Raw genomic sequence first — 27,048 nt, 5'->3', positions numbered from 1 at the left:
GGGGTTGCTTAAACACTCAAAATAAAATATACACACTACTAAGTGACTTGTGATAAATCATCAATAACTTGTAAAAGAATAGTATGTGTTTAAGATCAAATTAAATTTAATTTTTGTATTACAGTATTTGATTTACATAGACAAGCAAAAAAAAAAAAGATATAAATCTTAGTGGAATCTTCTTCTGACAAACTATATTGCTTTTTCATCACTACATATACCTGAAATATCAATTCATGTCGAACAAAATATTGCTTTGTCATTCAATAGTTTGATAAAAAAAAAACTAGCTCTTTTTAAGAATATGGTAGGACTTAAATCACTTACAGATTTACCTGTATACAGTAGTTCTTTGGGAAAAGAATTAAAATATTGAAATGCAAGTGCATAAATAAAAAAAGAAGACTGACCTCCATTAATTACAACCTTCAAACTCCGTAAGCATACCTGTCCTAAGTTTCCAGTAAAGGTGTCATCATCATCATCATCCAACAGTGCCTCCAATCTTGCAACTGTACTGTGAAAGGAGTCTCTGGAGTTGACTAATAACTGAGGTTTGCATCCTTCATCTGTGCTCTTACAATTCTGGTCACCTGAGTCACAACTTTCCTTTAACTCAGGAGTCGGAACTGAGTCCTTCCCATTTTTGATGTTCTTGACTAATGTTAGAAATTTTGAGTTAAAAACACATTCTGTTTTTCTTCTCTGCTTCATTTTCTCCACTTTAGCTGGGTATTCCTCTTTTACCTGTTGAACCTGTTTCATTAAATCATTAAGACTGGACTTGGACTGGTGTCGCAACTCTTCTACAGTTGAGCTGTAACCATCATCTGCTGAAGATACTACAGATTTCAAGGTATTCTTACCTTTACCAAAGTTTACATCCTCAAACTTTGACAAAATTTTTGAAGCAAGAGGTGTTGGGTTATCCCTAGCTGGACTCTGAGTGAGGAGTGCCATTCTGGCAATTAGATCATCATTTGTGGGGCTTTTACTTTCAATGTTTGACAAAGCTGGGAATCCTCTTTCACTTTTTTGACTGCTATATGAAACTGCTTTATGTCCACCAAGTTGCTGTAAAGGCATTGGGGTTTTGAATGGATCCTCACATGATAACCCACCGGCCACACTGAGCTGACCAACATTATGAATGCATGGAGTGTAGTCAATGAGCCGCGTGCACTGTGTATCAGTTTTTGGTGTGTAATCTGACTTAATTGGTGACTGCATATCTTCTCTAGCAAGTGGTGATAAAACAGAACTATTGGCCAGAGCATGACTTTTCACTGATCCCACACTTCGATGAAGGGACGATCTGGCTCTGTTTTTCTTAAGTTTGCTTTTAGGAGTGATATCAATTTTTTCAATTGCATCTAAAAGGGTTTCAGAATCTATGGTTCCTTCCACACAACCTGCTTAAAATAAAGAAAATTATCTTTAGGTCATTAAAATCAACATTTCTTACAAACAATCATCAATTATTTTTTAAAACAAATGCTTAAATAATTTACCTTCATCTATTGGCACGTAAGAAGCATTCAAGTTCTGCAGGCCATATTCTTGAAAAAATTAAAATGTCCCTTTTTTTCCCGATCTCCAAAGCCCTCCTCACTATTAGTTATTTTGTTATTTCTCACCTACTGGTATTTAGATATTACTATAAAGGAGAAGACAGTAAAACTTGTACATTCTGGAATGTTAAGGGTCTGCCCCTCCCATAATATTCTTAGTTATAGCAAAGCCTTTGCCTAACTTGGTGACTAGCATAGGGCTAGTTTACTATTCTCTCTCTCTCTCTCTCTCTCTCTCTCTGCATTGGTATTTTTCTCTGTGATATTGTAATTCTAAACCTACTAAAGATATTTCATAACAATATTGTTACCAATGTGGGATGGTAGACATAAATTTATCATTGCACAATCAGTATATGTCCCATGTGCTTGAAATTTCTAAATCATACAAATATGTATCTGCCTGCCTAGTCTAAAATTGCTCTCTCTCTCTCTTTTTCTCTTCCATACCTGTATTACTGATACTGCAATTTGAAGCTATTAAAAATATTTGCAACAAATAATACGGTACTGTCTTTTTGCAGTACAGCATATAAAAATCTTTTATTACATAATCCAAAACAAACTAAACTCTGACCTTGAAATTGTACAGGTCTGCTAGCTGGCAATCTCTCTCTCTCTCTCTTTCTACACATTACATAAAAAGGCAACTATCACTGTGCAATTTGGTTAGGTTCCTCAAATATAGATTGTTTGGCAACTGATCAGATAATGGACCAATTAAAATATGGGTCTGATATGGATAACATTCCTAGCCAATCAGAAAATAAAGAATTAGTAATATTTTACAGCTTCAACCTCATACTGTGATTCATATCCATACAGCAATATAGTTTATAGCAGAGTAATGAACAATTTTACTCCTGCATGAAGTTTATCTGTTTGATTTCCTGATGTTATTCAGCCTACCCATTGTTCAAGTCTTTTGCTATATTTCAACTCTACAGAACCTGTACTAAATGTCGTAGTTCTTAAATACTGCATTTGTTTTTTGAAATTTGACCTCACTGACCCTTTCTCCATCTGGTGTAACTTCCTCCCCTCTGTCCTAATTATTTCTGTTTTCTTAGATTTGTCTCCAATTTTTTAAAGAAGCTTTGTAAATTCTGTGCTACCAAGTTTGATTAAAAGAGCATAGTTTTTAGCCTGTCAAGTTTCTGTTGTTACTCAGATCTGAACCTCTTCCATACCAACCTATTTTTTTTATTTCAAAATCCATGAGAAAGAAAAACAACAAAAGTCACATAACATTACATGTAGCATTCCAGCGTTTACTGCAAATTCACTTGAACTGAAATTACAGTAAAAGACACTACAGTAATACCAAAATTATAAAATTTTCACTTTCTGAAAGCAGGAGAGACTGATACTAAAATGAAAGCCGATTTAAAAGATAGGATAATTTTGTCTTTTAATACAAATAACAAATACAGTAAAAACAATCTGGAAGTCTGAGTTGTGAAAATTTTGTTTTTAGTTTATCATATACTTAGAAGGGGTCTTTAAAAGAAAAGTGTGTAGTCCTAGATTAAGAAACCACAAAATTAGAAGCGAATAAGATTTCTTATATTTCTTATTTGGTAACATAAAATCGCCACAGTCTTTAAAAAAAAATCTTTTTAGGCATATGATAAACTGGCATCATCAAATATCCCCAACTATATCCACCAAAATTTTCATTTGTATCAAACATCCTGTTTGCAGAATATGGAACAAGGAAACAAATCCTGATGACTGGAAATTGTAAGTCTAGCCAAGACCCCAAAGAAAGGTGACATGACTGAATATGGTGACTAAAGAAGCACTGCACGTCAGTCGTGATGAAAGTATTCGGTACGCTCATCCTCAATAGGGTGGAGGAAGAAATTGATAGAATGCTTCTAGAAAAGTCAGGAGTTGAAAGACCAAATCTGTGTAAAGACAGACTGCTCAGCAGTGCATGGAATTTAAAAGTTCCCTTCTGATGGCAATTTTTTAGTATAAGAAGACATTTGCCATAATCTACAGGCTAATATCATGGTATTCCTGTTACATAGAGGAAACTAACTGGATCTATCCTCAAATGAAATAGGTGCAGATTTATGTTGAGTCTTATCAAGTGAACTTGCAGTCAACAGTTGTTTGGTATTCTCATAAATTTTATTATAAAATAGTGGTCAGAGATAGCATAAGAGGTTCATATCTTAGTAACAACTGAAACTTTAAAGGCCTAAAATATATGATTTTGTGATATCATCCCACTTCTGCAACATTCTTAAAATAAAATACCTTCAGACACACATTTTGTCACAAGTTTTTTTGCAGTGTTTATCCAATGCAACCACAAAGTTTATGGGACCTGGTTTTAGCACAAATGATACTCCTAGATTTAATATAGCCTATTCTTCCATGGTAAGGGGATGGTTGGAGAGATTCATTAAATCATTGGGTATGCCTAAAGTATTCCATACTCTGTTCCTAATGAATTTTTAAAATTTACTACACAGATTTAAGGAATGGGCCTCGCTGTTTTTAACAGCACCTGCTTGCTTTTCACTCAAACATAAACTGATTTGTGGAGTCATATGCTCATAATTTTCTAAATTTGCAATATTTGTATGAAGAGTGAAGATTTTGTCTACAGTTGTCAATAATTTGTTAATAAACTGATAAATAAACTTCCAATATGAATGATTAAAAACTACTTAATAAATCTGATTATAAAAAATCTTGTACCATCAATAAATATAACTTCAATGTTAGTTAGGTTGTCTGAAAAATTTTTCCAATATATGACAAAGACAACTGTCCTCTTCTTTTGCATATGTGGTAAATCCATATGGTGCGTATATTATTTTTCCTTAACTAACATGACCAATACTATAAATAATTTACCAAGGTACAATTTGTATCCTAATGCTTACAATACAATAGTGATATAATAGTGGTAATTAATTATGTACATATTTTTAATAACATTTTTCATGATATTAATATAATATTGCATGTCATACATTGTTTATATATAAAAAAAATTATTTACATGATGTTTTATTATTGCAGGTGCTGTTAATAACTTAGGACTGCTACCTGCATTTACCCAATGGGTAAAATAAGTAAACATAATAAATGATAGTGCCAGAACTGTGTATATATAAACATGCACCTCTTGTACATGTATGTTGTACACCTAGTTCTTGGGTAGATTACAGATAATACAGAAAACCTTTTTAACAAGAGATATTTTCTTGAAGGTGAAGACTTTAAATGCAAGAAAATTACAGGCAACAGCCATATCAAAGTTATTCATGGAATAATGCCACTTCATGCTGCCAATTCCTGTGTAATACTATAATACAGAATTTAATTTATTAAATTATTCGAAGGAAGAACTTAAAATGCTAAACAGTACATATAATTTTCTTATTACATACAGACCTCAATCTAGAATACGCATCAAGTGAAATACAGAAATCATTTTGAGTATAATTTCTAAAAGATCTTACCAGAATCACCAGCAGAAGCTTCAATTACAGTGTTATTTCCTGAGGAAAGTGTTGTCAATAATTCTGCAGTTCCGCTATCATCATATTCATCATTTGCCAGCATATCCGCAATCTGTAATCATTAAACTTTCAAGAGATCAAAAGACACTTAGCCAGCCTCTACTTGAGTAACCAATAAGTTAAAAAAGTATGATATGTAGATAATTGTTGTTGCAAGCAAATGTGTAATTCATAATTAGAAAAATCTGACTTAGCAATCTACATTAATTCAATCTGATTTACGGTTACTAAAACTGGCATCACCAAGTCTAGGTTACTGATGCCAGAGCAACCTACATAAATGCTCATTGTCGCTGATACAGAGTCAAGGGATAGGTCATTACACTGTAGCTCACTCACATGGTGACCAAAAATATTAGGATATGAGTGTGCAAAGCCCTTCTCCAACTAGCAATGGGTACTGATGATGATTCAGCAGGTAAACCCATGGGACCTGCCAAACTCCCATCTCTAGCTCAAAGACTTGTTTAGGCTCTGCTTCAATGAAATCTATCCAACTTAGTGGGACTTGACATATTACAATCTGCACAACAATAAAACCCAGGTTACTATCACTACTCACTTGATTTGTAAGCAATTCCTCCGCAAGCTTGCTTTCAGAAATGGTTGTGTTGGTTTCTTTGATACCTGGTGAATATGTCTCGGGTTCATTACAAGTAATTTTCTTGCAAATTTCTTCGGTGCTTTTGTCACCTCGCTGCCTCACTGACTCTTTACTAACCATATTTGAAGCCTTTATACCATACTTTGGAATCTGAGAAGGTCTGGAGGCAGCTGATCTCACCCCTGCAAGATTTATACAAGTAGAGATGATAAGTACTAAATGCTGTAAAAGTGTTTATGTAATCTGACCATTACCTTTGTACTGCCAAGGTCACTAGATGACTTAGTTTCTACTAATAAAAATGCTTTTCACCATGAAAAAACTTTTACACAGTTCTTGAACAACTTCCCGAAAACCAGGCAGTGTCTCATATAAAATCTGGTAGTAGCAAACGTGTTTTCTCTTATTATCAAATTCATCACTCCGTTTGGAGTCTTCCTATCTAGCTGCTGGATTTTGGTTAGTACAGTTTGCAAAAACAGAAAGGATATGCCTATCTTTGCCTTAGGCATGAAAAAAAATTTTATTTTTAAAAAAAGGGTACCATCTTGCTATTAAACTGGAAAAAAAAAAAAGAATCTACCTTGTTGGCAAAACACGCTGGCCTATTAGCCCCCATAGGGAGACACACCCATTAGACAAGATCCAGTCATAAAGCCAGATATTGTCGACTACATGAATAATAATGTGCAGTTTGCTGATAGGTCAGATACGCAGATGGGTACAATCGAGAGCATGAGAAGAACAAAAAAATTGATAGAAAAATCACTTTCACCTGATGGACATTTGCATGCTGAGTATTTGTGACATTATTAAATATAAAACTGGAAAGTCCTTGTCTTTACAGAATTCCTCTCCGAAAGTCTGTATGCTCTACAAATAATGGCAATTTCAGTTTGAAAGGAGTTGTAGAAGTGTGATGATGGCAAAAGTTGATCATAATGCATCCCAAAAATGGTGTTGGAAGCACTATGTTGCACCAGTGCCGCCAACACGGGAGGACAGAAGGATAAAAAGCATGCCATATTTGTGCAAACATCGAGAAAAAGAGAGCATAAAAAAAAAAAGAAAATCCTTGTGCCCCAGCTATAAGGCGGCTTTGTGTATGAGATGCTTTAGAGAATACCACAGCTATGTGGAGTACCAGAAAATAAGAGAGAGAGAGAGAGTTTTCATTTTTGCATACCAGTTCCTAGGGGAATATTTACATGCATATTATAAATATTTTCTATATTGTATCAATTTGTGAACTATATTTCTCTATCATAGTTCTCTTCAATTTGTGTAAACAATGTGCTTCCAAACTGTGATATTTACAATTACGGGTAAATGTAGCTTTCACATCTAATAATGAAAAATGAGAAGAGAAATTGTGAGAGGGACAGTGGGCAGGTTTGGACAGGGGTCAAAGAAACTTGAGAAATTGACAAAACGCACAAAAACTTGAGAAAAAGCTTCATATTTCTTAATATTTACATTCATTATTACTCATGGAATGCTATTTTAATTCTTATATCTTTCAAATGTAACTTTTGTTTTTATAAATTTACTCACTTGTATTTCAGAATAATGTTGATTTTTTCTTGGATTGGATATTTGTAATATGTAATGGGAAAATCCAGCAGTGAATAATTTAAAATAGTTACAGTTGTAATTGTACAATATCAAGAACAAAAAAATATCAGAAATTTAATCTATAACTCGATAAATTAGCTAGCACTTTTGCATGTGTTTTGGCAGAGACCACGTGCCAGGGAAAAAATTTCCATTCAGCTCTCCCATTGCTCACTGCTAGCTGAAGATTTCACATTCAACTTGATGTGCTGAGCCCACAAAAATATTAAATATCTCTGCATGCCTTTTTCTTCCTGCTGACGTGTCATTCTCTCTTTTTTTTTTGGTTGGATGACCTTAAAGTTTTCTTGGTCAGGGAGTTACATTTATGTATACTTTTTGCCCAACTCATGGAAGTTAACCAATGATTTTAAACTTAATTCCTATCACATACCTTTTTTTATAATGATAATAATAAAAATACTAACCAAGTAAATACAAAACTGAAAGTTATACCTCTATTTCCCTTGGGTTGCTGATTAGTCTGCTCAAGTTTATGGTTTTTCTGGTCCTGCTTGAGTTGATAGCTTCCCCTACAATCCACAGTTACCATTTCTAATGTGAGACCAGCCTCCTCCTCCAGTTTTTTGGCATCTTTTCTGGTATCAATCTGTTTTCATTGTAGCATTAGTTAAGATGTAAAAAGTCACTTGTCCTAACCTTAATGAAATTATATATAAAGTACAGTAACCCCTCAACTCATCTGATGCTTCAGTGGTCTGGTCTTCTGACAAGAACAAATCTATAATGTAGCCTGCATCTGAACATTCAAGATAAGTCAAACTGAAGGTAATTCAATATAATTTCTAGCCTAAACCAGACTGTGCTTTATACTCACATTTTAAATTTGATAAGTTTATTTGCAAAATGCATCACATCTAAAATGTAACTTGGCATAAAACATTCATAATATTGTACGTGATAAGTAAATAGGGCTGATGAGTTAAGGGAACACTATAAACTGTAAACAGAATCTCAAAAAGCACTCCAACTAAACCACAGGTCTAAGAACAATTTTCAACTTATATCTTGTACGTAATAACTTTCTTATAAACTAAAACAACAGAATACATTTATAATTCATCAATACAAGCTGTACACATAGAATAAATAAAATCAAAATCAACAAACAAAAATATAATAGGCTGGTCAGACATTGCTAAGCAAAATCTATAATATCTGTAAAAACTCACTTTAAAACTTTTCTCATAATGTACACGATCAGTCAAACAATGTTACAAAAATCAAAATATCAAAGAGAATATTTGTATAACATTATACTGAATTGTAATACATGTTAGCTGATAAAAGACAGTGAATTAGGGTTATGCAACAGAGATGTCTCAATTTATCAGAATGGAGGCAATCCATTGGTGGCAGCGCCTTTCTAAGGAAGAGTTTGACCAATCAAGGGACTGGCTACCAGAATGGCTTGGGGTAGGTACTCCAGAAGAATCACAGATACAAAAATGAATCTGGGTCTCATTCATGATGCAGTTCCTTTTCTAGGCACAAACCCCTTAGTCTTGTCACCACTAATGATGACAGTCCTAGAGTAAGAGCTTGAGAGGAGCAAAGCATGCAGCTAGGAGCAAGGGCTGGCTCAGATGATGTTCTAATGGGAGCCATCACACTGGAGGCAGCAGATAGGCAACTAGAAGCAGACATGTAGCTGCTGAATGAAGTGATGTATGCATTAGAAGACTGACTGTCTGAAAAGATCCTAACAAGTATGCTGTTGGAGTCATGGCATGGTGATGAAATGCCTTAACAGGCATGGGAGGAACAAGCATGGTTACAAAAGGACAGATGGCTGATTGCTGATGCTGGACTGATAGCATACAAGTGGCTTGGCACAGTGTGTCAACAAGCAGGGATGTGGCTCGATACAGAGGTCTGACTGGAGGTGAGGTAATAGCTGACCACAGAATGGTCATGTCTGAACAGTTCAAAAGTGCAACCAATAGGAGCACAACTGGAGCCTACCCAGTTGGGCAAACATTGCCTGTCTTGACTTGCATAAGAAAAACACATGTAAATATTCAAACATATATATAAGAAATCTTGGTTGCAAGAATGGAGTAGCTGGGATGAATAAAGCAAACACCTTTAACCTTTCATTCAAAGTAAGAAGCCAAAGCTAACATATGAGAGAAGCAGAGACAATGAATAAATGCTTGAGATTTTCACGAACGAATGTGTGACACTTACTATAACTGAATCATCAAGATGTGTTGATGAAGAAAAACTAACATCTGCTTTGGGAGACCTCTTTGCAGCTCGAGTTATGTTGATGGATGACAACAGTCTGGTAGGTGTAATACCATTCATGCAGTGAACTGTTCTGCGTTTGTTGCCTAGAAGACCTAATACTGTAAACATAAAAAAACACAGAAACTCCAATGAAATATATGTACCTGAAAGGACATGGATGCCTACATTCAATGTTAAATGAACTATTACTTACTCCCTTGAAATATACATCTTAAACATATTTGTATAAAAACAAAAAACATTAAACTGTTTATAAAAATATCTAACCATCATGTCTATTCATATATGCATTTCAATTAACTTATCAAGCTGTCAGCTTCATGTTTTACCTAATTATAAGAAGTGAGAAACAATGGCGATGGTAATTGCATTTCCTAACTAATAATTAGAACATTGGGTTCAATTTTATAAATACTGAATTATGGTGTATGTATATATGGTTCTTAATTATGCATATATTAATATATAAAATTTAACTGTATTATGTACATATATATGCAATTTTTTATCATAGTCTTACACTACAGGTGCTGTAAGCAGTTAAGGACTGTTACCATCATTTACCCTGCTGGTATTGAAAATGTACACAACGATGGATGGTACAAGAAATTAATAGTATACATACAAATGCTTCTTGTGTGTTTATTTTGTCTATACTGACTTAACTTTGACTTTTGTTTGCTTTTTGTACTTTATATTTTCTATTTAAAACTTACAAACTTAATGATCCATTAACAATCTCTAAGGAACAGGACAAATAGGCGTATATCCTTTATGTATTTTTCTTTAAGACATTATTGGTACCATACAGTAATTAATCCAGACCAATGATGCTTTTAGGCCATAAAGGGAATAATTACCTGGAGTAAGGTGCAGTGGTATCAATTTTTTGCTCTTGTGAGCACTAACTGGTGTGCTCACTGGGGTGTTGACTAAACTCAAAGGTGGTGTTGGTGGACACAGTTGAAGTTTTCCTTCTGCAAGAACAATGAGTTTAAATATTAAAATTTTCCCTCTTCATTTTATACAATAGTAAAAACTATTCTTTAAAACTCAAACTGATTTTTTATGCAAACACATCAATTAAATATGACAGCTCATTTCCCAAACATACTTCACAAACACATGCTCCCACCTTGCCACCAGGACATCCAAGCCTAAAACTGGTGCCTGTGACGGTAAAAGCATTCCAGGTGTTATCTTAATTAATGGTAGAGAGAGAATTTATTGTAAATATGCTGAAATATAGTAAGGGTACAGTTGATGAATTTTCTCTCTCTCTCTCTCTCTCTCTCTTTTGCCTTTCATTGTTAATACTGTACTGCACAGAACTCTATACTAAAAGGGGTGTATTACACTGTACTGCATACTATTTAATTTGGCAAATACTGTAATCAACTATTTATGTTAAATATCAGTATAGTTTGTGGCCAGCGATACAATGCACAATAGTGGGATTTAGGTTTGATAAGATCAAAAGATATTTGCAGATTTTTTATTATTTTCAAAGTGGTTGCCAGCCTAATCCCTACAAGATGAAAAAAAAAAAATGAAATTAACCTTAAAATGAAAGAACAGCATTATATCATAAAATAACTAACAAATATGATTAAGCCATAAATAGTGAATGACACTGAAAAACATACACCACTACCAATTAATGGAAAGCCAAGAAAATAATGAATAAAATACTAATCCACAGGACATTTTATCACTTATAGCAGCCGAGATCTAACAAAGGTGGGGACTTACTGAAATCAGGACCAGTAAAGAAAACCTCAATCGTCATTAGCTAATACGAGAGTGGATCACTTTCTTGGGACACTGCATAAAAATGTACCTAAATACTTTACGAGAATGAAAATGAAAATATAGATAAAAAAGGAATTCTCATTGGAGTTGGATAGATGTTTGCTAATCCTCTACACAGCAACAGAGACATTAACATGGGTAGAGCCCAGAGTGTTCATGGAGTGCCTGAAGTCTGTAGCGTATGCTTTAAAGCCATTATAATGTATTGGGTTTGTGACGAAACAAAGGTAAATATTACTTTTATGCCTGTAACAACAGGCTTTTTATTTTTCCTGAGATATTATGTCAACTTGCTTCAAATATTTGAAGCCTACAAGCATTTAAAAACATCCAAAACTCCACTGCTTAGCTACCAATATTTTGTTGTCTTAAAACTTTTTACTTGCTAATATTCCCCACAACAGGTTGTGACCTCATTAGATTCATCACGACCAACCATGTCTAATTTACGCTTATAACAAGTAAAGCTATTTTTACTTGCTAATATTCCCCACAACAGGTTGTGACCTCATTAAATTCATCACGACCAACCATGTCTAACTTACGCTTATAACAACAAGTAAAGCTAAACAAATTGCAAGTAAGGGACAGTCTGGATACAAAAGCAGAGTTAAAAACTGCAAACCACATATTTCAGTTTAAGCCCAACACAGATACAGTTTTCTTACCTATGTCCAAGTTATCGAAAGACTCAGAAAAAGAGGAGGTGCACTGTCGCAGAGTTGAAACTGACTCTATGAGGGAAGGGAGTAACATATTAAGCTTGCTGCTAAGATCATTCATAGATTCACTCATACTAGCTGCACGACCTGTCAGAACTTTCAGCTCTTGGGCAGATTCTGGAGAAAAAAAACAATCCAATTAGTGATGAATGAACAATAATCACACAATATCTGTACAATACTTAATTTCACTGACAATCCAAAAGGCATCATAATTCTTTGGTAGCATACACGTGCAAATAACATATCATACATACCTACATACAGCAAGTACAAAGACTGAAGTTTTCAGCAAACACTGTACAATTACTGTACTACCCATAATAACAACAAAAAACATAATAATAATAATAATAATATAATAATAATAATAATAATAATAACAATAACAATAATAATATTAATATTAATAATAATAATAATATTGAACCAAACACCCCTGTAACAACGCTAAAATATCGAGAATTAAAAGCCACAGCAGCGTTAAAAATATTTACACACACAGTTAAAAATGATAAGGAGGGACTTTCAGATACCATTAGTAGGACTGATGAGGGATACGGAGTAGTATCTGAAAGTCTCTCCTTATTTTTAACTCTGTGCATACTTTGGAAGTATGATTATTTAGCATTTATTTTTTATAAATACAGTAATCCCACTCTGACCATCCTCCAATTTTCTGGAAAAATTTCCATAGTGCAGAATAGAAATTTGAGCTGTCTTGCTTTAATCAGTATTATTCACCCTCCGAGAAGAACCCTAAAAGAGTTCAGAGGTCTGGTTAAACAAATCATTTATAACTAACTGAGAAGCTACTAACTAGTCACCTTGCAGAGTAATAGCAAGGAGTGGAGGCTTAGCTCCTCCCTACATAAGAGAATGTAATCAACCTAATCCTAATACAGATTCAGATATGCAATGCTAACCAAACGTAGCTAAACTCAGGTCATTACAAACAATACATGATTACCCTATACAACTGGCCACCTAAATGAGTGGAGAATTCCCACCATAACCTGGTTTCACACACACGAAATTACAGTACTTACTGACGTTAAGTTTTTCTGAAGACATTTTCATCACTGAATAGCAATTAACTAAGAGTATGCTACTATTAAGAGTGGCAATTAATCTAAAACTAAGCATAATAAATCAAAATTAGACATCAATAGGTAGGCAAATAATTAAACATTAAAGCTATAAACATGTTATGTTAAAACTGTGAGTTAAAGAGAATTAGGGTCAGATGGTATGGTTCATATTGCAGCAGGAGGGTAGGTCAGTCATCCATCTCCAGTGAGTTAAAGCATTCGACATTCCACTTCAGGGATAAAAGGATTTGGATTACAAGCATTTACATCTATCATACAATCTGTTAAGAAATTACTCTCAGCATACTGTATTAGCTTCTTCCTCAATAACAGATAAGTGAATATAATGACTGGTGCATAAGTACTTTATAATCAAAATAAAGTAGAAAAAAATCAGTACCCTTTATGCTAGCGAAAAGCACCTTTAAATATAATCTTGTAAGAACTGGCTATAATTCATAATAGCTATGACTTCCTAGGGGAATAAGTTGAGATGAATGGGACTGCCTAGTGGTAAAATGACATCACCTGCTGCAGGGTGAGAGGAGCAAGACTACTGTGGTACCAAAGTATTGCAAACAGAAATTCTAAACAATAAACAAAATTAAAATTAAAAAATAAAAAAACCTTTACCTGGCCTGGCTTGGGAATGAGTTGCTTGCACAACCTTCAAGATGCTCTGAAGTGCAAAGGTTGAATACTGCACTAAACTTAAGAGATTCAACTTTCCATCAGTATATAAACCTTGAAGACCAACCTGGAAAATGAAACAAACCTATTACCACAAGTCTATTCTTACTTGGACAATAAGAATAAAAGTTAAAAACCATGGCTGCAATACTAATATAAAACTATATAAAAAGAAGTTACAGAGTACCTGTAACAAAATATGCACATTCATAGGCCAATGTGTTTCCAGACAGTGAGCTGTAAAAACTCTAATTTTCCTCCTTTATTCTCTTTTATCACAAATACACAAATATACCTTTGATGACAGCTATGTACCCAGGTATGGTCATTGCTACCACAGAAAGGTAATTTGACTGGCAGAAGACATGATCAGAAGGTTGTTAGACTCCATCCAGGGATTCTGACAAAGTACCATTCTCCAGTCCTTGATCATGAACTTCATGTCACTTCAGGTTACAGTGGTTACAAATGAAAACTGCACTACAAAAGCATGGTCAGGAAGAACTCTCCTCAATGATTACTGTCATAGCTTTTGGATGATTCTCTTTAGTAGCCGCACCCCAGTCCAGTATGAGCCCCATAGTTCCTCCCGTCCCAGAAATCAAAAGTTTAATTGGAAATACACCAACAGGACCATCAAACAACAGGATCAGAAGAACACTGAAGGACATGGAGGTACATCAACTTCCTTAAGCTAAAAGGTTGTTGCCCAAGTATCCTATGCATCCATTCAGTTCCTGGTCAGAAGAGTAGTATGTGCAATGCCAACAACTCAACAACAATGGTATACTGTACCCGCAAAATCAGTGAAGCAACTAAACAGACCCCTTATAGTGGCTGGAAGCCAAAACCTTTGTGGAAATAGAAGCAAAACAAGACAGTTGATGGTCTCAGTATGATAAACATGTAGATACCATCAGAGTGGTCAAGAACCTAACTGGAATCTACAAACCTGAAGCACAAGGTACTAGTATACTCAGCAGTCCAGCTAGTCAAAGTAACTTGAAGGATAGATAAAATGATTATTCCTTGGGACAACCTTAACATCTACAAATTTTCCTGTTTCACCTCGTCTGACAAATTCTAGAAAAGTTCCGTGCCTTTGGCAACACAAAGGTGACACCAACACATCCATTTTGGCATCAGTAAGAGTGGTTTTCCCATCTTTATCCAAGATGGAAGACAATTCCTGGAACCTCCCAGCCCGGAGGAAAATCCTCCAGACAGCAACTTGAACAACCCACGTTTTCATAGCTTGAATTATCAACACGACATAAGAGATAGAGGAATTAACGAATGCAGCTGCAGCCATCACCAAAGCCTGAAGACGATTAATTATCAGCCTCTATCATACGAAGTGGACTGTTCTGTGGCTGGATCAGTGAAACGAGCATTGATCTGGTAAAATCCACTTTAAAATCAATTGATAATTTTCTGTTGTTTTTATAATGAATCAGACATTCCACTAATTATCTAAATGTACCAGGAAAGACATCATTTTCTGACCTTATTGATTTCTACTGCATAGTCCTTGTACACAATTTCTGGGACTGTAGGTGTATAAAGAGACCCATCTATATGTGACAGGGACATTGTTCCGTCTAGGAGTGGGGACAACACTTTCCACGAAGACGACTCAATATTGTGAAAAGCACTGACTCGTTCCCAAAGGTCTCCAGCTTCACCATTCAACTTGGATATGTCAGCCATTATTTCTGTAACAAATTTAAACAAGTTTATTTTATTTACCCGATTTCAGTGAAATTCTCAGATGTGAATGATTTTGCTACTTAACATTACAAAGAAAGCAATTAGCTGAAAAATCTTTTAATTATCAAATTGCATAAATTCATGTTTTTGTGAAGCTCAAATATCTAAAGCATGAAAATAAAGTACTATCCTCAAATTTTAATGCCAATTCTCTTTCTCATATTTCAGTGCTAAATCGTCTGTGGCAAAACAAAAATGAGATTATATCCCAGAAAGAATATTAAACACAGCCAACAGATATTTACACTTTTTTAGAGTGGGAGAGAGGGGTCCAAAACCTGCCTTTGGTAATACAAACTTTGTTCTGGCCTACTGTTTACAAGCTTAGAGATATTCTTCTGTCACTCTGTGTAATTTTATTCTTTATACAGAATGCTGGATTTGGTGTCAAAGTAAAATAATTTTGTAATTTTTGGTACCCTTGAAAATGTAAAACAAAATTATATAGCCAGTACATTGCATTAAAATTGGCCAAGACAGAATTTCTTTTCTTTTTGCAAACATCCTAAAAAAATATAGTATAATGAAATTTAAACATTCATTTTACACAAGAATATGGGAAAATTAAAAAAATATTTTTAAAATTTTGGACTGGTTTAACAATCGTTATTACTTAACAGCCTCCAACGTATTGGATATGAGTCAGATCTTCCCAACACATTTCTCTGAGATCATTCAAGTGCTACCTGACAACAAAATATCTATGGTTAATTTTTTTTTATATTTTACAGATGACATCATTTGGCATCATTGGAATCTCAAAAGATTATAAGGGGGTCTCAAAAGTAGTTATAGTTTCACCACTTACTTATTTTTAACTTCTTGTTGAATTATAAATTCAGCATAATCAATTGATTCATTTAAGCTACCGAAAAATCGATCACTGATTACCACTCCAAATTTCCTTAACCATAGCTATTTACCAAAATTGCTATAGTGAGAGAATGGCAGGTATTTATTTGTAAATCATGGATTATAGACCAGACCAAAGGTGGAAAAAATTAACGCTGAATCTTTGTTCAAAACAGATACAAACATATGAGGAAAGATGGCTTTTCATATACCTTCAACTCAGATCTCTAGAACACGAGGACCTAAAAATAATAATTAGAATAACAATGTCCAATCAGGAAGGTAATTGTTTGGTAGCATCCACTTCCATTTGCCTAATATTCTGATTGTGACTAAAAACATTAACACTAAGCATTTTTGTTATCTCAAAAGTAAATTCAACCACTACATAATAAATTACTAAAAAGAACCTGGCTAAATATACTGTATGTATATAATTCATCTCATACAGGGTTTTTTTTAATAATTACAACACATATTGCAAAATAAATCTTTTCTAAGAAGATTATAAATTCACTTATTGAAAATTTGATTTAAATTGGTAAGACTATAGTGGTGATTCTCAATTACCCCCATTGCCATACTGTCCAGTCGGTGGGTAACATGAATAACAAAAATGGAGAACAGTGTGACTAATTAGTTTTCAAATTAGGCAAGCAAATTGGCACTGTGGAAACTTGGTGACAAACAAGAAATTAAACTACAGAACATCATCATGGGTCACCCTTAGTCCTCATCTATCATCTCTTATTCTATTATGGAAATTAACTTCGTTTATATGTGACTCAGAGATTTACTAACAATACTTCATTTCTTTCATCTCACCTTATACTGCATTTCTGTATTGTTAAAGAGAGAGAGAGAGAGAGAGAGAGAGAGAGAGAGAGAGAGAGAGAGAGAGAGAGAGAGAGAGAGAGAGAGAGAGAGAGAGAGAGAGAGAGAGAGAGATTACAATGAAAGTGATCTGTTTCTCTTCTCTAACTTAGTAAGTAAACATCATGGGAAGAGATCCAACATCCTCTTAGCACCTCCCTTTCACTTTTGTGGTTCTAACTTTTAACAATTAAACCTAGCATAGGAAAATGAGAATACCAGGTAACAATGTCCCAGAATTGATAAATGAATCAGAATTTGGCAAAAGGAAAAGACTGGGAATGAATAAAAGAGAAGAAGAACGGACAGTAAACAACAAATGAAACGAAAGATCAAGACTGACTGTGCTTTGGGAAGATTTTTATGCATATACTAAGCAAACGAAGAAACAAAAATTCATTCAAGATATCTGTTCTCTCTCTCTTAAATCAGTTGAAAAAGGACTTGAATCTCATTTCCACCATCATTAGTTAACATTTTCTTTCATGTACTGCACTAAAGTAAATGCGTACTTGTGTTTTACATCAACTGACATTTGTGTCACCTTAAATCTCCCACTCGAATATATATCATATATTTGTGGTTTTCAAGTGTTCCAAAACATCGCAATCCATCACATTTTTCCATGTCTCTTGGCTGTAAACATTAGTGTGATATCTTCAAAACTCTGCTGTGGCTGTTTGGATAATAAAACAGTCTTTGGGATGTTTGGACTGTGAATGAGAGCTCAATATGACTTATGGGTTTGGTAGAAAGAATCCTTTTTTTTAAATAGGCACAGAAGCAAACAGCCAGATTTCATTCAGTGAGAAAAATACAACGTTCACTAATACTCTTGAGCTTAAACATAAAGTGGTCAGCATTATATACTGCCTAAAAAACCAACTAAAAGGTTAGCAACTTACCCTCTTGGAATTCAGAGAGGGGACTCTTCATAAAGCTATCTTTTTGTTGTTGACTTAATCTTTCACATTTCTGAAGGGTCTGTTCTAGTTCTTGTTTTTTCATTTCATCTTCTGAGCACAGTGCATTGTATCTTTCTACAAGGGATCTGGAAAATTGAAGGAGATATCAGTGTATATACACAAAATAAAAATAAAATGACAATCATGAAACCAACTACAAATGCTTCCCTAAGTTATAGCAAAACTTTTAATAATGTAATTGCTAAACCCACATGTAATATAACATTTTACAAAACATGCCATACCATACCTCTTATGCAATAAATACCAAAGTAAATTATCATCCTGTTACATACTCACCTGGCTCTTTCTTGAAGCTTGGACAAAAAAGACTGTCTTGTTCTCTGTTTAGCAATAAATTCCTGTAAATAGAATCTTTTTGACATCTGAAGAAGTTTCAGTTTGCTGCGGTTCTGATTTGGATTACGACTAAGAGTTGGAAAGTGGATGAGCGTGTGTTCTGAAACTAAAGGTGGAAAGGTTTTCTTATAATTGCCTTGCCCATGAACAACAAGCAACAACAGATTGTAGTTACTTGTAAATATTCAGTTTTTAAATATATCACTTCATTAGCACATGAGGAATTAAGAGCAATATGAAACAAAACTACTGTAAAAGCAACTTAAACCGTACAAAAATTTATCACTACATTGCTTTGTATAATTTCTCTATGAGAGAACCTTTAACATAATCCAACCACTTCATGTAAGCTGAGAAACAATAATACTGTACATGAACCTCTTCTGTAAGATATTTCAGTTTCAAGTCCCAGGTTAAAAGATAACTAAAATATCTTAAAAGATATGTATAAAATGTAAAAAGATTAAGTAAATAGATATTAAAACAAGAAATACATCGAAAATACATACAACAAGGATATTAAAAACTAAACCAGCAAATACTTGTTAAAAATAACCACTGACATGTGACTACCTTCAGAGAAACATTACACGGTTGCTAACTGTGTGCCAGAAAAGTTATTTAGCTCCACTTTAATTTTCTACACAAACAAAATCTCAGAATAAAAACAGATCATGTTTGTTCCTGGTTAGTGATAGGATGGTCCTATGCTATACTGTGCTCTCTTATGGCTAAATATGGCTAAAAAGGGCAATTTACAATGGGGACATCTCATTCTAACAGACTTAAAATGAGGAAATCTCATTCTAACAGACCTTTGTGTTCCAAAATTGTGAGTCTGGGCTAACAAGACCCTTTTTCCAACAGATTACAGATGACAGTGTGAACAGATTAATAAATAAATGACACTCTGTCACAGCACACATCATGAACCAGTCAAGTTACTGTGTGTTCTAGTACAGTACAATCAACACTAACTCACTCACCCCACTGGCTATCAGGCCTTACTATGAATCACTGCTACTCATTACCTTAAACATATCAACAATGCACAAAAAAATTATCCTACCTCGTTTATTCAGAGAAGCATGGAGAGCAATCGTGGACAATGTCATTAAAGCAGATGTAAATTTAGGTCCTCCAGGCGACAAGAAAGTCTTGGCTACCACCGCAGGCAAAGGCTGTCCGTACTCCTAGTGTCAAGCAATAAAGGTATTAATTCACACTCTGCTAATAGCTGATGAACACTGGTAACTTGTTTAAAAATGACATTATGATAAAATAAAGTTTTATATATACTTACCGAGTAACTACATAGCTATCAGTTTCACTTAACGGCAGCAGTTCGAAATTTGAAATTCGCGGTAACGCGCTGTTGTTTTAGTGTAGGTAACTAGACCCTGCCCACTACCAGGAAAGAATAGGTACAACAGCGCTGAAGAGCCCAATTTGTTTGTGCCCTATGTCCATGAAAGGGGAGGTGGGAGGGCTTTGATCATGTAGTTACTTGGTAAGTATATATATAAAACTTTATCATAAAAATGTCATTTTTATATAAGTAACTTACCAAGTAACTACATAGCTGAATCCCACATTGACAGGATGTGGGAATAATGGACATTTTCAATCAAAAAACATTCAATAAAGGAGATGAATTTGAATTAGAAAGGTAGCTAGAATTGGTGTAATGCTTGTTGTAACCTTATCTGGTGAGAGAGCTGCAGCAGGAAGATACTGCCTCTGGTTAGAGCTCATCACAAACTGTAGTGACGAGGCAGTAAAGCCCAGAGTCTTCTCTACTTCAGTGGGAGAACCTTGTAGTCAAGGAGTACTCTGAAGACTGACAAGGTCTTACGAAATAAATGCCCTTGCCCTAGGTGCAGTACAACGAATACAACCAGAAATTTGTTACCACGCAACATTAAAACCATCACCCAACCATTAAAAACCATACATTTACATGTAATTTCTTCTCTGCCGACGACCACTTCCCGGATATTTCCACGTCGTTCAAAAGCGACACCCAAACCAAATCTGATGCATCTAAGTACAACGTTAGGTCGGGCTTCAGCGAGTGCAATGACTTTCCTATTGAGAACCTCTCCTCTGCCAGCCACCACCGAAGATCCTCCTTGATCTCGGGAGTGATGCGGAACATGAAGGCGTCTGGGAGAGTTTTCCTCTGCCAGCTGGACTTTACGAAGATTTGTAGGACTCTTGTATACAACCTTCCTAAAGGCATGGACTTCTTGATGGATGAGAGAGTGCCCAGCAGACTCACCCACTCATTGGCTGTGCACGATGGGCAAGATACGAACTTTCTTACTTTCTTCAGGCAGTCTTGAATCTTTTTGTGTCGGAGTAAATTGGGATTTCTGGACACTGATTAAAAGACCTAACTCTTGGGCCAGTAGTAGAGTCTTTTGAAGGTTCTCTGTGCATCTTTTCTTCTATGGGGAGCGTAGTAGCCAGTCGTCCAGATATATACAGACGTTGATCCCCATGAGATGGAGCTATCTTGCTACAGGGGAGAGAACAGGGGTGAATACTTGTGGAGTTGGAAAGAGGCCAAAACAGAGGAGCATCCTGAATTGAAGGACCCTGACCTGGAATACGAGCTGCAGCTACTTCCTTGAGTCCGGATGTACTGGGACACGGATGTACGCATCCTCCATGTCGATCATTACCATCCAGTCTCCCTGACGAATGGCTGACAGGACTGAACGGTTCGTTTCCATTTTGAACTTGGGGTCTGCACAAAAACGTTCAGTGCACTGACATCTAGGACTGGTCTCCAACCTTCCGATGCCTTGGGGACGACAAACAAGCGGTTGTAAAACCCCTATGCTTATGTCTTCGACCAACTCCATAGTTTTTCCTGAGTAGCGACAATACTTCTTCCTTCCGGACCAAAAACCTCTCCGAGCCTTCCGAGTAGGCTGTTAAGCTGATGGGTGAGGATGTCAAAGTTGGTTTTTCCCTGAACGGGATGGCATAGCCCTCTTATAGGACTTTTACTACCCAGGGTTCTGCATTCCTGGCTTCCCATTTGTCGCAAGGTTCCAAGGTCTTTAGATTCAATGACCAAACAGCAGCTAGTCTCCTCCATTGAAATAGCTACTTAAGCAATCGTAAAATGATGGGACTTCTGAAAACATAAGTACTTTTTCAGGTAGAAACCCACCAACTTATCTTCACACATATGAAAATGTGTGTATCCAGGCGCTGACACTTAAAGGCAGTCGTAATGTTATGGGATGGACCAAAAAATCCATTTTGTCTTAAAAGATTATATTATTACTTTTTTAAATTGCTTCGTTAAACTGTCTCCATTAATGTGGATTCTATAAGTTTTTTTTTTACCTAGTGTATGTCTGCATAGGTTGGGCAAGGTAAAACCCCCTTGAATCTTTTAGTACAAATAATAGGGCTACCATAAGGTTCATTTTCACCTTTCTGTAACAGATAAGAGACTAACTGTAACAATAAAAAGCCTTTTACATATGTAAATAACTTTGGTCAATTAATATAATGAGAGCTCCGTATCATTTACTACCGGAAAATAATAAAAAAATATATGGCAACAAATGAAAGTAAATTTCACAAAACAGGGTAAAATTAAATGGTCTTGAGCTGGCCTCAGCTTGAATCAGAAACCAGAAGGCACCGGACCTAGTTTGAGTCACCCTAATCTGCAACTGAGGCCAAGTCAAGACCTAGTAATAAAACTAAAAAAAATCATTGCAAGTCAAATCTCTTAGAGGGAAATGCTGATGCAAGTGTTGATAATGATGATGATTAGCTTAATTCACAGGTTGCTCTCATGAAGAGTTCTTTTTCATTACCTGTTGAAGAGACTTGTACCATTCAAATGTTGCCTTGTGAAACTGATATTCTTGCTTCTTATCGATTAGTGGCCAGCAGTCACGGAACACCTTAGATGCTTTTTCCTGGTCAATGCATGTGAACAAAAAATGAAGGATCTCTTCTCCTAGTTTCTTATTCATCCGAACAAACATTTTCTGAAAACACAGAAGTAGATTTCTTCATGTAGCATATGTGTAAACAAATCTTACCATATCCAGAAAACTGTATAATGAATGCCATGAAAATATAATTAGTGTATAAAATTATGACCACCAAAATGTATGAGGTACAGCTTACAAACAATAGTTATCTCAACTGTATTCAACATTAATATTCATGAAGAAAATTTAACAGTAGCTCTACATTTAAGTCTGTTTAACTTAATTTTACAACATTTTTCTTCTAAAACATACTGCAGCGTAAATGACATTTAATGAATCATATGGTAATATTAGGCTAGTTTTGTAGTATGGTTACAAATAGAACAATATTGTATAGTATATTGCACCAGTAACCAGTGAAGAACGAATGAAGCATTTAAAACTAAAGTTAATTTAGAGCTTTTATTAAGGAAAACCTAAGTTTTATTAAAATTATACTTAGCCTGATTAATTCACTGCTTTTGAGTAAAAAATAAACCAGCTCATTGAGCTAGAGAACTACTGCTTTGAGTGATCTGGGTATTAAAGAATATAAATTTGAGTAATCAAGTATTCCTGAACTATGACTTTTAGACAAAATAAACCTTACCTGATTGACTGGTGTACGCAGATTGTGCTCAAGAGAGACAGCATCAAGACCAAGGACCAGTAATGATGAGTACAACACCTGACCTGTGTCATGGGGGTCATCTAATGGATGTGTAGCAGCCATATCAGTTGAGTGTCTTGAAGGATCTGAAAAATGCAGTAAAAAATCATCAAAAAGAATTCACTGCTCTCTTGCGTGTGTTGGTTTGTTTCAATTTCTTCTTTCGAAAGATCTGCAAACAGAAGAGCTCACGCAAATAGTGTAGTGTGCCTGCAATTGCGCTTGTGGAGTAAGCGCTTAGGAACCAGGAACCAGGTACGAACCTGGCACGGGCTCTTGCTCTTCGGCAGCCGCCTTTTGATAAATCTGAAAAAATGAGCCGTTTATCTGGTTACAGAGGCAGAGATTTACGATTTTCTCAAATTTCTAAGGGTCTGTATTGGTAAACTTGCAGTAAAAGGCAACACAGCCAAATGATAAGGAAATACATTTTTTCTAGGTCATTTTGATGTGTTTCGCACAAGTGTCACATTAAAATTCGTCGGAAATTGATAGTTTCAGCTGGATTATTTTCTCCCATTTAACACTTTTAGGGGTTCTGACACTGGCGGTGCATGTGTTTGTCGTTGGCCAAATGGAATGTCCCTTCGCCGAGTTTAGTACTGGCCCGGGGGGGGGGTTACGGGTTACCCATACATTAACAAGTTATTGCACTTGCCAGACGGGATATGAACCTTATTTTTTCGTCCTTTGGTCATGCGTAAGTTAGGGGCTGTGACCTGGGTAGTCGAGTGACAAGTTAGGGTTAGGGGCTGTGACCTGGGTACTTCTGTGAGAGGTTAGGTTAGGTTGTGTGGGTTTCACTGATAAGGAAATATGCTATTCTGATTGACTCTGATGTGTTAAGCACGAATTTCACCTTGAATTTCGTCGGAAATTGATGGTTTTTGGTCCACTTATGTACACGGAGTTAGCTCCAAAACCGTTAATTTCCGACGAAATTGAAGGTGAAATTCGTACTAAACACATCAAAAATCAGTAAGAAAAACATACTTCTTTGTCATTAAGGCGTGTTGCCTCTTACTGCAATAATACCTCTGTATCCCCTAAGACGTGTTTTTGTTTTTTAAATTCCCCGTTTAGGCTATAGGTAGGCTATCCCCTTTATATATTTTTTTTTACAGTATCTGCTTCTGTAAGCAGATGAACTGTTCAATTTTTCAATGTTTTCCACGATTCAATAAATATTTGATAAATCTGTATGCTGATCCCGACTTTACGTAATGCAGTGAATCCCCTAAAACCCGACGCGCCTCAATTTGGACGAATAAAACCAATTTCGTATCCAATTTGGAAAATTAGTTGGGTTGACGTTTGGCGAGAACTACCACAACGTTATTTTCACATTTACATATTTTGAAAACAGTTTACTGGTTGGTTCTTTATTACTCTATCTCCCATTAGGCAAGAAGCCTCGGATAACTTTTAAATTTCAGTGGCCTCGCATAACACGGCTTAGTTATCTTCTGGCTATCATTTTTCAAGCTTCACTGTCTTTATATTCTTAGTTTTCTTCCCAATTTAAACAAAAATGTCAAAAGTTTACGTCTTCCTTAGATCTTAACTATAAGAAATATCAAAAACTTGCTTGTGTTTACCTTGTCAAGTTCGTCCCGCCAACAACGTGAGACATGTTGACTTTACATATTTGTAAGTACAACTTTTCAATTCAATAAATTACATTAATTTCAAGGGAAAAATATATATTCTCTTAGACATAAGAGTATATAAATTCTATAATAACATATATTGTAAACATTTAATTTTAGTTATGATGTTGTAATTTCGAAGTAAAGCTTCAGTAGTAAGTTTTACTCTAACAACTTCATGTCAATTTTACAGCCATTTGATTTAGTGTCATTAAATTCGTAACCACCTTTAGTTTCTGTGCAACGAATGAAAATTGAAGGAGATGCAAGAGAAATAAAAATTTCAAATGATATTTAGTATTTATCAAGTTACTTATTAATATATATTATCTGTATAATTTCAGGTATATGTAAAAGTAATATGTAAAGTGTACTCTCTTTTATGAGGCGGAAATAAGGAACATTTTTTTTTCTATTTCGGAAAACCTAAACTTTCTGAATTATGTAGGTGACTCACTGACTCATACTAACGGCCTGAGATACAACCACTATAAAAGCTGCATCCTGTACACTGTTCCACTATATCATTGTAGCTGTAAATGGTTTCATTAGGTCATTTACTTTGAGATTAGCTTGAATGAAAACAGCAAAAAATAAAAAAAACATTGAATTCTTTTTGTTATGATGTTTTGAATTTAATTACATCGACATCTTAACTTGTCAATTGCCTCACACTTAGCCTACCTTGGATGAGCTTATTTCTGTAAACATTAAATCCGTACGGGAAATATGTGAAAAAACTCCTATCTTCCCATTAGGATTCAAACTTGGGCACGTTAAGGTATCGTGATATTGTGGGTTACAGCACCCTTAGCCTACTCTTATTAAAGATTCATAGGTACGAATCCCACCTGAAACTTGGGGAAGTTTAGGGGTTACTTTCTATAAATCCCTTTCAGATTCATAGAAAAGTTTAGAGGTCTTTTTGACTTAATATAAAGAATATAAATATCATGCAAATGGGCCAAGTAGGTTCCATATAATAACAATAGCAATTTCCTAGGATAGCCTATTTCACTATAGTATTTGTAGTATTGCAGTATGTACTGTAGAGCCCGCATTTGTCATTAAATTATTGTTTAGCCACATCGCGCGTCACCCACTGAAGAGATGAGTTTTCTTTTAAGGAACTATAACTAAATAATAAAAAACGAAAGACCTTTAAACTCTTGAGGTATGACTATAAAAAGATGTTATCCCTTTCTCTGTAAATGTATATTTCTGCACAAATACATATATACATACAAACGTATATACACATGAATGAACGAAATTCAATGAAACTTTTGGAGTAAAGTAAATATTTAAGTTGAAAAATTAAGAATAGAAATCCCTCTTTGAGGCAGTTCCCCAAACTTGATGTCAGCGCATTATCGGGATACTGGTTTATTTAACAAAACTGCTTGAATTGGTGAATTCTATCCATCATGATGATAATTTAGGTTAAACCACCACTGGAAAATATCCTGTTAAACCCACCTCCCATAATTTCTGTTTCTCCCATAGGCTGTTTCAACAGGGAACTTTCGTCAACTCCTTTAGTGTCAGCGCCCCAAGAATTAGTTTTGTATATTTGCTCCGCAGAACATCTGTTTCAGCAGTCTATGGACATCGCCCGTTGTTACACTGCCCAAAACCGTAATGTCTTTCTCTCTTTTTACTGTACAACTTTGAAATGGTCTTGCAGACGGTGTTGCTAATGTTGTTGCTCATAAGTTTAAGAAAGATGATAATGCTAGTTTAAAGGAGGTAGTAAAAAGTTTCCTGACTATCAATGGTGTTACTGTTTTTTATATGCAAATATTTACTGGCTTGTTAGGTTAGTTTTATTTATTTATATCTACTATTCAATTTTTCTCATATTTCACTAATGTGTATTCTTTTCTTTGGAAGCTTGCTTTGCAATTCAGTTGCATTTGAGGCTTGTTTCTTTTGAATGTTTGTTCCTTTAAAAAGAATAGCTTTATTGGGTGGTTTTG

General features: G+C 35.1%; 1 protein-coding gene across 2 annotated transcripts in view; it reads right to left on the bottom strand.

The window, feature by feature from the left end:
• LOC136848813 (uncharacterized) overlaps positions 1-25,051 on the bottom strand; it is a 39,783-nt gene extending 14,732 nt beyond the window's left edge. The window contains exons 1-15 of one of the 2 annotated variants that reach the window (XM_067121482.1): positions 25,019-25,051; positions 23,361-23,506; positions 22,589-22,765; positions 19,813-19,936; positions 18,684-18,849; positions 18,324-18,469; positions 15,430-15,638; positions 13,867-13,990; positions 12,089-12,259; positions 10,469-10,585; positions 9,546-9,706; positions 7,791-7,944; positions 5,679-5,902; positions 5,057-5,168; positions 448-1,415 (exon numbers count right to left, since the gene is read on the bottom strand). In XM_067121482.1, coding sequence (XP_066977583.1) covers positions 448-1,415; positions 5,057-5,168; positions 5,679-5,902; positions 7,791-7,944; positions 9,546-9,706; positions 10,469-10,585; positions 12,089-12,259; positions 13,867-13,990; positions 15,430-15,638; positions 18,324-18,469; positions 18,684-18,849; positions 19,813-19,936; positions 22,589-22,765; positions 23,361-23,483 — 2,976 coding nt within the window. In that variant the 5' untranslated portion in view covers positions 23,484-23,506; positions 25,019-25,051. The remainder of the gene's footprint in view (positions 1-447; positions 1,416-5,056; positions 5,169-5,678; positions 5,903-7,790; positions 7,945-9,545; positions 9,707-10,468; positions 10,586-12,088; positions 12,260-13,866; positions 13,991-15,429; positions 15,639-18,323; positions 18,470-18,683; positions 18,850-19,812; positions 19,937-22,588; positions 22,766-23,360; positions 23,507-25,018) is intronic. The other variant, XM_067121483.1, reaches the window with a different exon arrangement.
• Positions 25,052-27,048: the final 1,997 nt, after the last annotated feature.

The sequence above is a fragment of the Macrobrachium rosenbergii genome, chromosome 19, assembly GCF_040412425.1.
Source record: "Macrobrachium rosenbergii isolate ZJJX-2024 chromosome 19, ASM4041242v1, whole genome shotgun sequence".
Classification (NCBI taxonomy): Eukaryota; Metazoa; Arthropoda; class Malacostraca; order Decapoda; family Palaemonidae; genus Macrobrachium; species Macrobrachium rosenbergii.
Note: the sequence above shows the minus strand (reverse complement) of the source record. Positions and strands in the feature narration are given on the sequence as shown.